The sequence below is a fragment of the Artemia franciscana genome, chromosome 14 (assembly GCF_032884065.1).
Source record: "Artemia franciscana chromosome 14, ASM3288406v1, whole genome shotgun sequence".
Classification (NCBI taxonomy): Eukaryota; Metazoa; Arthropoda; class Branchiopoda; order Anostraca; family Artemiidae; genus Artemia; species Artemia franciscana.
This window is the reverse complement of record NC_088876.1, coordinates 15,530,684-15,547,327: the sequence shown is the minus strand read 5'-3', so window position 1 is coordinate 15,547,327 and position 16,644 is coordinate 15,530,684. Positions and strand designations below refer to the sequence as shown.

At 36.7% G+C, this 16,644-nt stretch overlaps 1 protein-coding gene across 1 annotated transcript in view; it reads left to right on the top strand.

The window, feature by feature from the left end:
- Positions 1–1,116: 1,116 nt before the first annotated feature.
- LOC136035377 (transforming growth factor-beta receptor-associated protein 1-like) overlaps positions 1,117–16,644 on the top strand; it is a 52,950-nt gene continuing 37,422 nt past the window's right edge. The window contains exon 1 of the mRNA XM_065717142.1: positions 1,117–1,257. Coding sequence (XP_065573214.1) covers positions 1,192–1,257 — 66 coding nt within the window. The 5' untranslated portion in view covers positions 1,117–1,191. The remainder of the gene's footprint in view (positions 1,258–16,644) is intronic.

Genomic DNA, 16,644 nt, shown 5'->3' with positions numbered 1-16,644 from the left:
GCCTACTTATTTTTCCAGTTCTTGTTTTGCCACAGTTGCTTCAATTATCAGGTACTATGGTTGAGGTATAGATTGGCAGAATCAATAGGAAATATACAATTTCAGCCTTAGATTTCCATATTAGGAGGGTTGGTGCTAAAGTAAAGCAGAGCTGCATACTTCTCTAGTGCTTAAATATGACCCCTTAGCAATATTGACAAGAAATGAGTAACAGAAAAAATTCAATTTGGACTAAATGGCAATCAGGAACTGGATACAGGCTAAAGGGGGCCAAAAACAGGGCTGTATAATTGGAGTTCAAAGAACTCCACTTATACAGTGATTTTAAAAAAAAATCACTGTATATAAGTGATTTTTTAGTGAACTAAACGCTTCCCTTGCTAATTTAGGACTTTAAATTGATTAGCCTACTGGAATTTACCTATCCTATGCAATTGAAATATTTTACCTTTCCAGAGCATTAATCACAATAAAAAAAAAAAAATATCCAAGGCATCTTGAATGGAATGACTAAAAGAAGACAAATGAAAATCACAATTTGCAATCTAACAATTAAACTTCTGGCCACACAAATTGTATTAGGATACCCAGCTCTGAAATAATTGCTCAAGTAGCTTTGCAGTAACTTTAACTAATATTGCAATAACTTTATAAGTTTTTTCTTAACCATTTTATTATCTACATATCCCCCCACCCAGTAAAAGATAAAACCCACCCACCCACACAAGAAAAAAGCCAGTTTTAACAAGGACAATAACATAGTTTCTAAGTCTATTTTAGTGCAACCTACCCAACAACAAAAAATCTGGCTCAATAACTCACCACACTGGTACACAAAAGTGGTGCCTTCATCCTGGATCCATCTGAACACATACTCCATGATTACCTATAATTGAAACTTTTGCCCTCTTTCCGAGTTAACTTGAGACGAACGTACAAAATGTAAAAGTTGTTAAAAGTCAACTTTTCATTAACTTTCAGTCAACTTTTACAAATCGAACGCTAAAAGTTAACTCGGAATCACAAATAAAACGTCAGAATGCTGGTTTCAGTCAACTTGGAATGTGATTCGAACGCAACTTAGATTAGTCAAATAGATTAGTCAAGTAATCGGACAAGTAAAAAGAATACGGGGTTCACGAATATCGACATTTTAAATTTGATAAACGTGGCATATTATTGTGAATAGTTATGCCACCCCCCCTGGGACTCTTTGAAGAAAACATAGCTTTAGAGTTCGAATATTATCATTATGAGGTAGGATAATAGATTTGTTTTCATCAATTTGGTGGCTATTAGGTTAGATATAGCCTATTAAAATAACTAGTTCTAGATGGTACTAGGCTAGTCTATGTCTAAACTCTGTCAGGAGTGTCATCCTCTATTCCAACCCTAGATGTGAAGCCCTGGTTACTGGCCATAGAAGTAAGAAATTATAGCCTACTAAGAAATTTGATTCCATGTTAAGTGCTTCTTAGAAATATAATAGATATTTGGGTAAAGTTCTAGTTAATTGACCTCTTGCTATCTCAGAAAGGGTTTAGGTTAGGAAAATAAAACTTTCAGGGATGGTTCTACAAGCTGAAGTATGTCCCAGGAAGATATTTTAAAGTACCCACCTCCACTCCTTCTCCCTCTAGAGGGCCCTGAAATTTTCCCACATGACAGGTCTATACCTATGGAAATTTTTGATAATGCAACATTTTACCTTAATTTTCAGTTACTAGTTGCTTTTCTAAAAATTCAAATCCTGTTATTTGAGTAGAATTTTGAGCCATATCAATGATTTTTATTTCAAAATTTAGGAAATGTATTTGCATATCTTTAAAACCTTATAAAATGGAATTGAGCAAAGTTATAAAGCTGAAAACAACTTTGTTGTACTTCAATTAAGCAGAAGATCTATTTTGCAAGGTTTCACTTTTATAACACACATATTTTTAAAGGTTGTCAAATGTCAGGGCCCTCTAGAGAGAAAAGGAGTAGAGATAGTCACTTCAAAATACCTTCCTGGGACATACTTTAGCCTGTAGATTCACCCCTGAAAGTCTCATTTTTCTAACCTAAACCCTTTCTGAGATAGCAAGAAGTCAATTAACTAGAAAATTACCCTTTCTTCTTCTTTCTAAATCTTAGAATTTTGTCGACTTGACCTATTGAAATTTTGACTAAACAACATTATAATAGGAAAATGAAACTTTCAGGGAGGAGTCTACAGACTAAAGTATGCCACAGGAAGGTATTTTGAAGCAACTACCTCCACTCCTTCTCCCTTTAGAGGGCCCTGATCTTTGATGATCTTTAAAAGTATGTGTGTTATAAAAGTGAAACCTTGCAAAATATATCTTCTGCTTAATTGAAGTACAACAAAATTATTTTCAGCTTCATAACTTTGCTCAATTCCATTTTATAAAGTTTTAAAGATATGCAAATACATTTCCTAAATTTTGAAAGAAAACCATTGATATGGCTCAAAATTCTACTCAAATAACAGGAATTGCATTTTCAGAACCAAAAGCAGAGAAAAAGCAACTAGTAACTGAAAATTAAGGTAAATGTTGTTTTGTCAAAATTTCAATAGGTCATGTTGTGCCCTGTAGTGCCAAAATTTCAACCTGTCATGTAGGCAAATTTCAGTGCCCTCTAGAGGGAGAAGGAGTGGAGGTGGGTACTTTAAAATATCCTCCCTGGACATACTTGAGCCTGAAGACCCATCCCTGAAAGTTTCATTTTCCTAACCTAAGCCCTTTCTGAGATAGCAAGAAGTTAATTAACTAGAATTTTACTGATATTTGAGTAATTGTATATTATTCAGAACACACTCAATAAGTAAAGTTAGGTTCTTTCATGAAACAAACTACAATGCAGGTACATTTCATTAGAAAATCCAGTTTCATAGCAACAAAGACAAAACTCAGTTTAGTATATAGTGTCTGAACATGGATTTTAAAATGAAGATATGGGATTTGCCAAAGACTGTAAAACAGGCAGTTATATTTCTCCAGGATTAAGGGTTGTTGCCCATAACAAACCAGTACTTCAATGGACACAACATGACTTTATACTCTTATGAGAAGGAACATTACAAGAAGGATTGCATAGTAATAGAAGATACCTAAATGTACTGTGGTGGTGCAGTGGATTTGACCTTAGCTTGGTAATATGGGACCCAGAGATCAAATCATGCTGCAGGAATGCACTGCAGGGGCCTTAGTAGTCAAGAAGCGTCGTTAATTCTAAAAAATAAATAAAGATACCTAAACTAACCTAACTTCACTTATTGATTGTGTTCTGAATAATATACAACTACCAATATTTGTTTTCTATCATTCCCCCTGATGGTTCAAGACATATCCCTTACTAATACAATTCTCTGTTGGGTAAAGTTTAAGAGGTAAATTTTCAGTGTTCATCATAATTTAGTTAGGCCTATGGTAAAATTCTAGTTTAGCAACTTTTTACTATCTTAAAATGATCTTAGGTTAAGGAAATGAAACTTTCACCAATAAGCCTTCAGACTAATGTTTGTCCTGGAATTTTAACTGAAATTTTACCTTTAATTAGGATGAAAGTGAATAGCATACATTGGTGCCATTTCAATTCTCTTTCATAATTCAATAATATGCTTCTAGGAAAATTATTTTTTGAGCCTGTAACACCAAAAGTTAAAATAGTCCATAGTAATTGGAAGTTTAAAATATGTTTCTGCAAAAAAAAGCAGTCCTGTGAAACTGAAAAAAATGATGGTATCATTACTTTATAATATTCAGAAAGTATCAGTGAATCATATTTCCTTGTTACCCTCTTTTTACCTTATTGCATTGTCCTGCAAAATAAAGATTAAATCCTGTAGAAACGCTGGTTAGTGATGACAGTGTTTGGACATCTCAATGGCATCCTGCAGTTCACCACAGCTTTGATGACCATTTTCCATCAACAGCTCTTTTAAAGGCAGCAGTACTGGGGGTAGTGACCACTCTTTTGGTGAGAGAATTTCACAAACTCACTATTCTGTAAGTGAAGGAGTTTTTGCGTAGTCTAGTGGCAGCTCTCTTCTGATATAGTTTCCAACTATGCTCATTAGTTCTGGTAGACTGGTTAAGTTGAAATAGCTTATTTAAGGGAGAGTTATAATTCAGGAGCTTATGCATCATAATAATATCACCCTTTTTATGTCTATAGACAAGAGTGGGGAGTTTCAGCCTCTTCAGACAGGATGAGTAGTTTAAGTATTTGCATTCCTCAATTACTTTTGTAACCGTCTCTGGTCACCTTTGTTGAGGGGGCTAGCAACACACATGCCAAACTCCAAATTAGGCCTGACCAATGCCTTATATAATTTAGTCATTGTCATAGGTGACCTACTAGTGATGGTTCTTTTTATAATGCCAAGGGTTTGGAGTGCTTTGGCTACAGCTGTCTGTGTATGTATAATGAATTTTAATTCTTTATCAACTATGAACCCCAAGTCTCTCTCCACTTCAGACAAGATAATAGTCTGTCTCAATCCATCAGTCCCTAACATATGATAAGGGCATTTCTCATTTTTCTTTCCAAAGTGGATTGTTTGACATTTATTTACATTGAATTCAAGCCTCCACAAAGTTGCCCAATGGGAAAGTAACCACAGGTCTTTCTGCATAGAGGCTCTCTTATTGTGTGTATTGACAGGTTCAATGAGTTTGGAGTCATCAGCATAAAGACTTATTTTATTTTTGACTGTGGTTGGTGCATCATTAATATAATACAACTCTACTAGCACCATTTCTAGCTCAGTCATATCTAGTTGTATAATGGAAATAAAATTAAGTCATGTAATAAAGGCATCATGCAGTCTAAACAAATATTTAAACAACATGAAAGACAGTAGAGCTCTGCTTCTTTGAACGTTAGTAAGTTCTAAACATTAACAGTGCCACATATATCCACATGACAAAAGTCATCCAACAGTCTACCAAAGTAACTAATTACAGGATTCTAGGTTGTTATAGGAATTCTTCAACAGGTATTTTCTTTTTTTTCATCTAGTCTGAACTGCACTGTTCTAGGTCAATAAAAATTGAAAAAAGTTTAGCCTCCCTTGCTCAAGGTTAATGATTTGTCTTTTGATGGAGATGCTGGTACTGGGAATATGCTTTTAGCACTGCTAAGCACTCAAGCCCGAGGTCTCCTGGCAAATTCCTTTGTGGAGGCAAAATGGATCCTCCAGTTGAAAAAAGTCTTTCAACAGGAGCTGAAGATGGCAATACACAGTTGTACTTTCAAAAAACATGCCGCACATGAGGGTGATCATTAAGAACGCAAAAATCTCTCTGTTTGTCTCCTAGAAACTGCAAAACCTCTATCTTCACTTTGTTAACTGCAGAGTTAGACTTTGATGAATTGCTCTCATCTTCTGAGAATTCATAGAAACTATCACCTGACAAGTGGCTGGACTTGTTGTCATCAGGATCACTTATTCTCATCCTTTTAGCCTCCTCAACCAACAATGCTACAGCTACTTCTTTCCAGCTGTCAGGGAATATTTTGTTCTCGAAGATGGGCGTGCTGCATGTTGCAAGGACGTAGTCTTTGCAGCTTTGGACAGAACCCCCCCCCCCCCCCCGAAAGCTAAACAGCTGCTCAACACTATCTAGTAGTGCACTAACCAATGGAGCAGTGTACCTCATAGACTGCTTGAGCTTCATGAGTTTTTTCTGACAGGTTTTGATTGTCGGGTAAATGCTACCGAAGAAACATTTTTCTTTCAAAAAAATTTTTCAAACAATTTTTTCAAAATTCTGAAATCCTACTACTTTTGAGTATTGAAATTCCCTTCTTTTGAAAAAATCTTTTTCTTAAAAAAATAAGTCATTCCATTGAGTACTTGAAAGTGCTTAAGAATTTATTGTACTTGAGAGCTTCAAGTACATATTTATTTTACATAAGTATTAAGTACTCCAAGAAGACTGTACTTAAGTAACTGTACTCAAGTTTCTCCTTCTTTTGAAAAAATATTTTTCTTTAAAAAAAGTCATTCCATTGAGTACTTGAAAGTGCTTAAGAATTTACTGGTACTTGAGAGCTTCAAGTACCTATTTATTTTACTTAAGTATTAAATACTCCAGGAAGAATGTACTTAAGTAAAACTCAAGTATCTTGATTTTGTACACAAGTAGTACTTGAAGTACAAGTACGTGAAGTACTTCCAACACTGGTGTGGAGGGTTAGAGATAACTATAGGATTCAAATTGGTGGACTCTGGGGCGCTTAAAAATCTACTGACTGTTTTTTTAACATGATTGTCTGGCTTTTCAATTGATCCATTTTCTGAATGAGGAAGTAAGTCAAGAAATGACAATGAGCACTCAACTGCTGAACTGGGTGGTAGAGTTGAACTAGGTATGCTACTAGAATAAGTGACATGAAGTTTGGTGAAAGCACTAACAATTGGTTGTTCCCCTTTTAATCTGAAAGGCTGATTAGGGTGTTTTTGGCAATATAGTCTTTGACTATGTCATAACGGCCAGCTACCTTGCAGAACCCGCAGTGAACAAGGCGCTTTGAAGCTGGATGTATGTCTTACTAAAAGCAAAAAAGAAGCAGTTAGTCAAGTTGTAAATGTGTTAGATTTCAACTCAATGGTTTGTGAGAGAAGGAAAACAAGGTTCCCGTCAGATCAGCTTAGGTATTTACGGACAAACACCCTAATAACACAAGAACCCTGGAATCAATTGGGTGAATGAAAATCTGCTTCTTTTTATGTATCTTTTAGCATCTAAATTCCGTTTTTTAGAGTTTCGTTTACTATTGAGCCGGGTCGCTTCTTACTACAGTTTGTTACCACGAACTGTTTGACAAACCAGCTTTTTTTGCTGGTTTCTTCATTCCTTTGGAGCAAATTTGGGCTATAGATGTGAACATTAGGGGGGGGGGGGTAAAGTATAGTGAGTCGCCATGCAAAATGTGGTAGGTACAATTGTTCTGCATATTGTGAAGTAAGTATTTGCAAATATATAGTATGTCCAATATATAGTATGTCCAAATAGGTGCAAATATATAGCCAAAATTATATATTTCCCATATATTCTGTCACTTGTCTTTGCCTTGTGTCGCGCTAAGCCAAAAGAAACTAACGAAGAAACCGGTTTGTTCTCGAGTTTTAAACAGCGTAAACTTGAGTGAGTGGCGCATAATACACAAGTACCGAAATTCCTTTCCTCTATGGAAATAAAAAAAAAAAAAAAACTCAACTAAAATTCTCAAATTTGGAAAGCCTTATTTTCCACAGGGGGTATTATCTGGGGGGGCGGGGAGTAGTATTTTCCGGGGGTAAACGCTTAGAGCCTTAAGACCTGGTAAAAAAAAGAATATCAAAAGCGAAAACAGCTCTTTTTGTTTTGTAGTTGCTCTTTATTAGAGCTTGGGTTCCTGTTGTGTGGAGTTGCTTAATTCATTACCATTAACTATTTGATAAGTCGTGTAACACAGATATCAGGTAATAGAGTAAGAAATAAAGACCAATTGTTCGTAAAAATCAAGTGTGAAAATAATATAAAACTTTACAAGAAAACAATTCCAAAATGATAACTGAGTTTTTACTTTCAGCTATAATATACGATTTTTGGTGAATCATGTTCGAGGTCGTTTCCGCATTAATTAACCCCGAGTTTGAATATAATCTATAGCTTGATTTTGTCTTATTAAGAGGGGAAGAGGGAAGAGGTTGCAATTTTTACGGTAAGAAGATTATATCTGGGAAAATTTTGAATGGCAAATCCAATTCTTCCACATTTTTTTAATTTCTATTGTTTTTATCTCAGGATTAGCCTTCGTACAGGGTTAATCATTCCTCAAGCATTAGAAGTTGTGGAGGTAGACATAGGGTGGTAAAATAATTCTAATGCCCTAATTTGACCAGAGTATCTATTCCATTAAATTTTCATTCACTTAATTAACAACTTTCCTAAACTGTAAGAAGATCCAAGACTGCAGTTAAACCACTCAATCAAGCATGGACACACGCCAAAAATATTGCAGGGGGAAGGCACCAGAATAGCAATGGTGAGGGGAACAGGAGGATGGGAGTCCAAGGAAAAAGAAAAGTACTTAATTTGTATGTACCAAAAGAAACAAAATTCAACAAATTATAAAATGGTGGAGATTCCTGGCAAAAAGATCAATTCCTTTAATCGGCACTTCTGTATTATACCGCCAACACTCAAGAAGTAACGTTTGGTTAATCCTAATGAAAAATATCAAAATATGACGAAAACATAACACTTTAGAAACAAATTTAGTCTGTATATTTGCACATGGGGGAGCGGGGTAGACTGAACTAAAATAAAGTAAACCTCCCCCCCACCTTTATTGTGCAAATATATAGTCCATATTATAATTTCAATATTTTTTGTCACCTCCCACTTGTTTTCCACTGAGTGCAAGCTAATCGTTTCTTAATGCAGACAGATAAAACCGGTTTGTTCTCGAGTTTTACACAGCGTAAACTTGAGTAGTGGCTGTAAAATACATACGTACCCTTTAATTTATCACGCATTCAATAATTATGCATTTAAGATTAATATTTTATGTGCGAAACCTTGACTAAAAGAAAATAAGATTCGAACTAAATTGCAGAAAGTAAGAGTAAAATGTATCATCTTAAAGGGTCTATTTAATTTCTTAATAAAACGATGGTAATATTTTGAAAGAGTATAAAAAGAGGTCTTGAGTGGTGTGATCATCTAATTTATGCCTTGACAATGAAAATATCTCCAAATTTATCACAAAATCCCCTCCAGCTCTCTACATAGGCATCATGCTCTCCCTTTCCCATTTTAGAATAATTTTTCAATCTAACTCCCTCATATTTTAAGTCCTTTTAAAATTAAACAGAATAGCAAAATAAAACACAATTTAAACTCACGGTCAAGCTGTCTAAAGTAATTCTTCGTATTGATGTTCAAAATTACATTTAACGTAAAACGAAATTCTTTACTCTGAGTCACAAGAAAATCATTGATGAAATGGTATAGTCTTATAAACATTATGCCTTTACTAGCATAAGAAGAAAGGTCGGCAAATCAATGATCATGTCTGGTTTTTTATGTGTAGTGAATAATTGAGACAAAAGCTTTGGAAAGTAGTGAAAAAATGTCAAGTTAAGTGAAAGTGATAGTTACTAGGGGTGGATTGTCACTAGTAATAAATCACTAGGGGTGGCAACCCTGAACGAAAGGGGATTTTTGGGGAACCGATATTTTTCGAGAAGACAGGTTTTTGGGGAAATCCCAAAAAATTTGAGGATAGTGGAAGCACTGGTATTTTCAGGCAAAATCTGCCAACAAATTTTACTAGACCATGAAAACTGCCAAGTAGCATTGCTACTACACTACCTCATTTTTTGTATGGTGCTTCCCACCCAAATGTACAAATATGTAGCCCAAATTGTATAAGTCAAATGCATTCTATCACCTGTAACTTGTCTTTGTATGCTGTGAAACCGATTTTGTGAGATCTAACCAAAGCGTAATTTTTGAATGTATTTTGTTTAATTAACAAGTACCGTTAAAAACTCACTATTTGATTATAATTCTATTTTGTTGAAGTTATAAAATCCAGAGGCATTAATCTATCATGACTCAATAAAAAAAAAAAAAAACAATTTACAAATCCTTTGAAAATTGCCATATTTACTTTAAGTGGTTAGTATCACTCTTGCTTAAAACCATATAGGGCTACCTGTAAACTGAACCAACCAACTGTGACAAAATCAATATCCAGAAAAGCACGAGGGAAATATATAATTTGGGCTATATACTTGAGTGTTTACAAATCCTTTGAAAATTGCCATATTTACTTTAAGTGTTTAGTATCACTCTTGCTTAAAACCATATAGGGCTACCTGTAAACTGAACCAACCAACTGTGACAAAATCAATATCCAGATAAGCACGAGGGAAATATATAATTTGGGCTATATACTTGAGTGTTATGGAGAGGCAGTCAGGTATGGAAAGGTTCCAAAGCTGCAGTCTGCCAATACCGTAGCAGAATTCGACAGACTTCCAAGAGTTGCTGACACTTTAGCAGCATAACTTGTGTTCTGACAGCCTTTCTTTAATAACAATTATTTTTAAATGTAAAGTATTTTTGTATGAAAAGTATTTTATATATAAAAATGGTATTTTCAGACAAAATCTGTCAACAAATTTGAAAATTGCCAAGTAGCATTGCTACTTTGCTACCCCACTTTTTGCACGGCAGGCCAGGAGGTTGCTGAGTAGGTAATGGCATTCCTGAAAGATAGAAGGTAGAGCATAAATGTGTATGGAGAAAATAGTCAGACATTTCACTCAGATTGTATTGAAGTGGAAAGTGCACTCCCATAGGGAACAATACTTGGTCCAACATCATTTAACATGTTTTTCAACAATGTCCCACAATCTGTCAAAAATAACATGAGCCTGTATGCTGATAATTTGAGAATCATCGGCATTGCAAAAACAGCTGAAGAGCAAGCCTTATTACAAGCTTGACATAGACAAACTCTCAGATTGAGCAAAACTCTAGAGGTTGTAATTCAACATTAAGAAATGCATAACAATTCATTTTTGTCAGAAAGGATGGTGTTGGGCAGATGATTGATTCCTCCCATGGTTGAAAGAGACGTTGGGATACTTGTGGATGAAGAATTGAAGTTTGACCAAGGTGCTCAATCAGTCGCCTCCAAAGTTCTCCTTACATTGGGAATTGTAAAAAGAACGTTACACAGCAGGTCACCAAAGCTGATGTCAAGGCTATACAAAGAACTGGTTCAACCAAAACTGGAATTTGTTATGTGTGTGGCAACCCCTATAAATAGAGCCAATAAGGAAGAACTAAAGAGTGTCCAAAGGCAAGCAACTAAATCAATAGAGGGATGCAAAAGCCTAACCATCCCGCCTGGAGAAGTTACAGATTCCCACCCTCTCATGTCAACAGAAGCATGGAGATGTCATCATTGCGTAAAATTGGTGCATAATCAGTCCTTGTAATAAAATAAGCCTGAACCTGACCAGTCAACAAGAACTAGAGGATGCACTATGAAGCTGTACTGCAAATGAGTCAATACCAAACTACAGAGTTACTTCTTCCCAAATAGAGTCATGGGGCTCTGGAACTTCCTAAGCGAAAGAAGTAGTCTGAGCCCCTGGTGTGGAGGCTTTCAAGGCAGCTGCAGAAAATGATTGGTTGTCCAAGCCATGGCCTCAAGAATGGGGTGCAGCCAACGTGTTGGCTCAACATCTTCACTAACCTGCGCCTACAGGATAGTATCTTATTCACTGGACACTGTGATTTAATGTGTTTTAAGCATAAACAGTGCAGGTTAAGGAAGGGATAGTTATATCATGTATGAAATTCACTTTAAGTTTTAATGTCACTTTTTAGTTTTAGTTAAAAAAACCTAAACACTTAGTACTGTCTAGAGGTAATTCGAAGCTGAAGCTTATGATTGACAAGTATATTTCAAATAGTCATGCCATTAATACTTGGTTGCACTTGGTTGCACTTGCAGCTGCAAGTAGTTACTCCCAAAGTGACAAGTAGTTGCATTTGCAAATATTCACAGTCGTAAGTTGTTGCATACATATGTTCAAGTAGTTGCAATTAGAGCTATAGTCACAGTTGGAATTAGTTGCGGTTGCAGATACTAGTAGTTGAACTTGCTAATAGTTGCAGTCATGGGTTGTTAAAATAACAAATAGTATCAGCTGTAATGGTATTTAGTTGGTTCTAAGTGTTTATCTTCCTTAAAATTCCCCCCGCCCCGCTGAAAATACCTCCCGTGGAAAACGCTCCACGAAAAATCCCCCTCCTAGACAATAACCCTCCCCGGAAAATACTCCCCCCGCGCAGAAAATTAGGTTTTCCAAATTTAAGAATTTTATTTGAGTTGTGATTTTTTAGTTTTGTTGAGAAGTCCCAAGGAGAGGGATAACGAGGAAATTCCACACCTTAAGTATGTTAAAAACTTAGAAAAAAACCTGCAAATTAATTTTGTTGAAAAGACTTCCATATTAACTTCTGCAATTTTTGAAAGTAGCGGCTGCCAATTTAAAAAATGACGAAAAAATATGAGTGACAAAATCGTCAAAATTAAACTCTGAATTTAAATCCCGATCGGAGCCGGCGACATTAGGGGGAGTTGCATGGGGAAACCTGAAATCTTGGAAAACGCTTAGAGTGGAGGGACCGGGATGAAACTTAGTGGGAAAAATAGACACAAGTCATAGATACGGGATTGACATAACCGGAACGGATTCGCTCTCTTTGGGTGAGTTTGGGGGGGGAGGCTTAACTCTGAAAAATTAGAAAAAATGAGGGATTTTTAACTTACGATGGAATGATCGGATCGTAATAAAATTTGATATTTAGAAGGATCACGTAACTCAGATCTCTTATTTTAAATCCCGACTGGATCCAGTGTCATTGGGGGAGGTGAGGGGGGACCTGAATCTTGGAAAACGCTTAGAGTGGAGATATCAGGACGAAACTTGGTGATATTTAGAAGGATATTGTGCGGCAGTGCTCTTATTTTAAATCCCGACCAGATCAGGTGACATTGGGGGAGCTGGAGGGAGAAACCGGAAATCTTGGAAAACGCTTAGAGTGGGGAGATCGGGATTGACCTTGGAGGGTAGAATAAGCAAATGTCGTAGATACGTGATTGACTTAACCGGGCTGGATCTGCTCTCTTTTAGGGAGTTAGGGGGATCCAGTGCTTTGGCGAGTTTGGTGCTTCTGGACGTGCTAGGACGTTGAAAATTGGTAGGTGTGTCAGGGACCTGCACAAATTGACTTGATAAAGTCGTTTTCCCCGATTCGACCATCTGGGAGGCTGAAGGGAGAGGAAAGATTAGGAAAAATGAGTTATTATTAACTTACGAGTGGGTGATCGGTTTTTAATGAATTTTGACATTTAGAAGGACCTCGTGTCTCAGAGCTCTTATTTTAAATCTCGACCGGCATTAAGCCTCTGATTTTCCTTTTAAATCAATCTATTTATTCTTTGTATGTCGCTAGAGCTCATGCCATATAAGTTCTTGGCTCTCGGCCTTTCCGACCTCGTCACAAGTGCCATAGGAGCTCATAGCGTTTGTTAGTTTAATGGAGTTCTTGACTTTTCATTGAAAAAATTATTTTGTTGAAGAAGTTCCACTAAAGTTTTATGTTGACATAGTCTTTTTCAGGGAATAATATGAAAAAAACTTCGTTTTCTTAAAGAGTTAAAGAGGTTGCGTCCCAAAGTCGAACCTTAAAACGTACAGGAATTAGGAGAGGCAGTTGGGGGGCTGCCGCCCCCCAAACCCCCCGCTTTTAAAGACTCTTTTGTACAGGTTTTTTGTTGTACACCAACAAACCCGCAGCTCTTAGCTTGTGTGCTCTGTGTCTGGGAAACAGTTTCAATAATTATGTTAAAATGTAAATGGAGTGGTCAACTTCATTGTTACTAATTACTAGTTTCGGCGCAATGGTTCTCCTGTCCTCTTGTGTTTAACATTTTTCGAAGTTATTTCATTATTTATTCATTTCAATTTTTTGTTAATTAAAAGAGGGCCTTTCCGAGGACCTTTATTGCGCGGGGCAACAAAAAACCTGTACAAAAGAGTCTTTAAAAGTGAGGGCCTCTCCTAATTCCTGTACGTTTTAAGGTTCGACTTTGGGACGCAGCCTCTTTAACTCTTTAAGAAAACGAAGTTTTTTTCATATTATTTCTGTTCGTTTTTCTACAATCCATGGTGGATGTAATCTAATAATAATTTTCCATGTTTATTTTCTCGCTTTCTGTATCAATAAATTCAAACTGACAAAATTATCTAATTTTGATAATTTTAATAGTTTAGCAGCTTAATTAAAAATTTAGCAGCTAGTGGTTTTTACCCACCCGCCTCGGTTTATGGGCCAAGCGCGCTTCCGCTGCGCCAAGCTGCTGTTATGCTTGTTATCAAACAAGTTATTACAATAGAAAATTTCACCAACGGCTTCAATTAGGAAATCAATTTAAATGGTTATTTTAACTTGCTTCCATCAAGCCTTACCCCCGCTTCAGTATAAATTCTTGTGAACATTCCAGTATGTAATTCTGATCACATGTTTCCATGTTTATTTTCTCCCTTTCTGTATCAATAAATTCAAACTGACAAAATTACCTAATTTTACAAATTTTAAAAAGTTAGCAGCTAGCGGTTTCGATCCACCGACCTCTGGGTTATGGGCCCAGCACGCTTCCGCTGCGCCAAGCTGCTGTTAGTGAAAGAATTTTTCAAACAAGTGATGTTATTACAAGAGAAAATTTTACCTTCAATGGGGAAATGGGTTTTTCTAAGCTAGAAAATCGGGGGGTTAAGATTTTCTGACGAAACTTTCCAGGAAAATTACTCGGAGAATTCCGCGTCGAATGAGTCTTCGTACACCCAGATCCGATGTCGGCTGTCACCTGTAGGCGAACAGAAAAAAAAAGAAAGGAGAACATGAACAATAAGTGGCTATGCGTGGTTTCTGGAAAACAGGGAAGGAGTTATCGGATCGAGCTGAAATTTCGCGGATAAGCTCCTGGGCCCTAGGGACCTTAACTTGTGAATTTCAGCCCGATCGGACAACGTTAAAGGGGGGTGGGGTTGGGTGGTCGAAATTTTCGGCCAGATTTTCCCCATGAAGGAAAAGTCGGAGGGGGATGAAATTTGGCAGGTTTCTTAGTTGGATCTCGGGCCACGAAATGCATCCCTCCCCATCCCTCTGCGACCACTGGAACCGAAGATCGCTTAACATTGTCGTGGTTAACATCCTCTTTAAAGAGGCACGAGTGTGCCTCCTTGAAAAGAAAATAATAGTTTCAATCTTTTTGGTTTTCTCTTTAAAAATTCATGGTTTTTGCCTGCTTTATGTATGCTAGAAAAACTTTTCAACAATTGTTCACAACACACTTTTCTTGGAAAATTTATGCACAAATACTAGCTTGTAATTTAGCTTAATTTCTCCTCTAGTTAACCTGAAAAATAAAACTTATACCTTTCCGAAAAAATTCTATCTGTGCTCTTTGACACTTTGGATACACCTTATATGCCTCCAGGGTATAACTTACAACCCTTATCCCCAGACTCTGGGAGTTTGTTCCAACCCAAAAGCCTTTTTATATAATATTTGGACTGTTCTGAATAAAAGGGCTATCTCAAATTGTCTATTAGATGGTTTTCGGGAAAATGCGATATGTATGTGTGTGTGTGGGGAGGGTAGCTACCCTCTGATCACTTTGACTCTTAAAAAGGACATTAGCACTTTTGATTATCAATTCAATTAGCCTCCTTCAAAGTTTATATGACCGTGCTTTCTATGAAAACCTCATATGACCCCAGGGCATAACTTGCAACCCTTGCCCTGATGGCTGTGGGGGAAGGGGGATGTCATCCTCAAAAACATGATTTTCGGACCTTTTAGCTACGGTGAAAAAAAATGGCTATCTTAAAATTTTGATCGGAAGTGTTTGAGGAAATGATGGGCGTTGGGTGGGGGGGTCATTTGCCCTCCAATCACTTTCGACTATAAAAAAAGGCACTAGCCCTCTCAATTTACAATTGAATGAGCCCTTTTGAAGTTTCTACGACAACTCCTTCTTTACGAAGTGCCCTTGTCTAAAAAAAACTAGTAAAATAAAATAAATAATACATTGTGCCAACATTGTTTTTTACTTAGGTAGCGCTAGTGCGCCGTCTATGATGGTCTTTTCTTGGATTTTTTCTTTTGCATCTTTTTTTTTCAATTAGACTCCATCATTTTCTGTTTTTCTGTATACTCCGCGGGGGGGGGGGGGTAGCAAGTAGTTGCAATTGTAAAGATTCACAGTTACAAGTAGTCACAGTCACAAGAAGTCGCAGTTGCAAGTAGGTAATTATTTGCGACCACATCTATTTGCAATCATATTCAGAAGTAGTTGGAGTTGGAAGTAGTTGCGTTCATAAGTAGTTACAGTTTAACTTTGAAGTAGTTGCAGTTGCAAGTAGTCACAGTCGCAATTTGTTGCAGTTACAAATATTTTTAGACGCAGTCACAAGTAGCCACAGACAGTTGCAGTCACAAATGGCTGTAATTGCAGGATTTGTACTACTACTAGTAGTAGCAGTATCGGGGGTGGTAGGAGTAGCACTGGTAGTAGTAATAGTATGCATGTAGTGTCTTTTTGTTAGTACAACATCCCTCTCAACATTTCCTGAAAGTTTTAACTTTTACCCTAACTTATTCCTGAGATATTATTGATACTACCTCTATACAAAATATTATTTTGACTACCTCTATACAAATAGGGTATTTTGGTTAGTTCCTACCCCTCCCCTCAATGTTCCCTAATAATTTATGTTTCATAACTTCCATCTTAGCAGTAGTGTTAGTTGTCTGCATCTAGACTTACTATATTTTGGTTAGCCCAACACCTTTCTTGACGTGCCTTGAAAGCTTTGCTGAAACATCCTTAGCCTTTTTGAGGACCCTTTTGTCTGAGAACTATTGCTGTTGGACCTTTCAACTATGCTTTAAAACTGACTTGCTCAAAATAACGTTTGTATTTAGGGGAAGGGCAGCAAAAAGGAGCTTGTAGGGAAGCTGGCTGCCCTCTTATCACTTTTGACTCTTA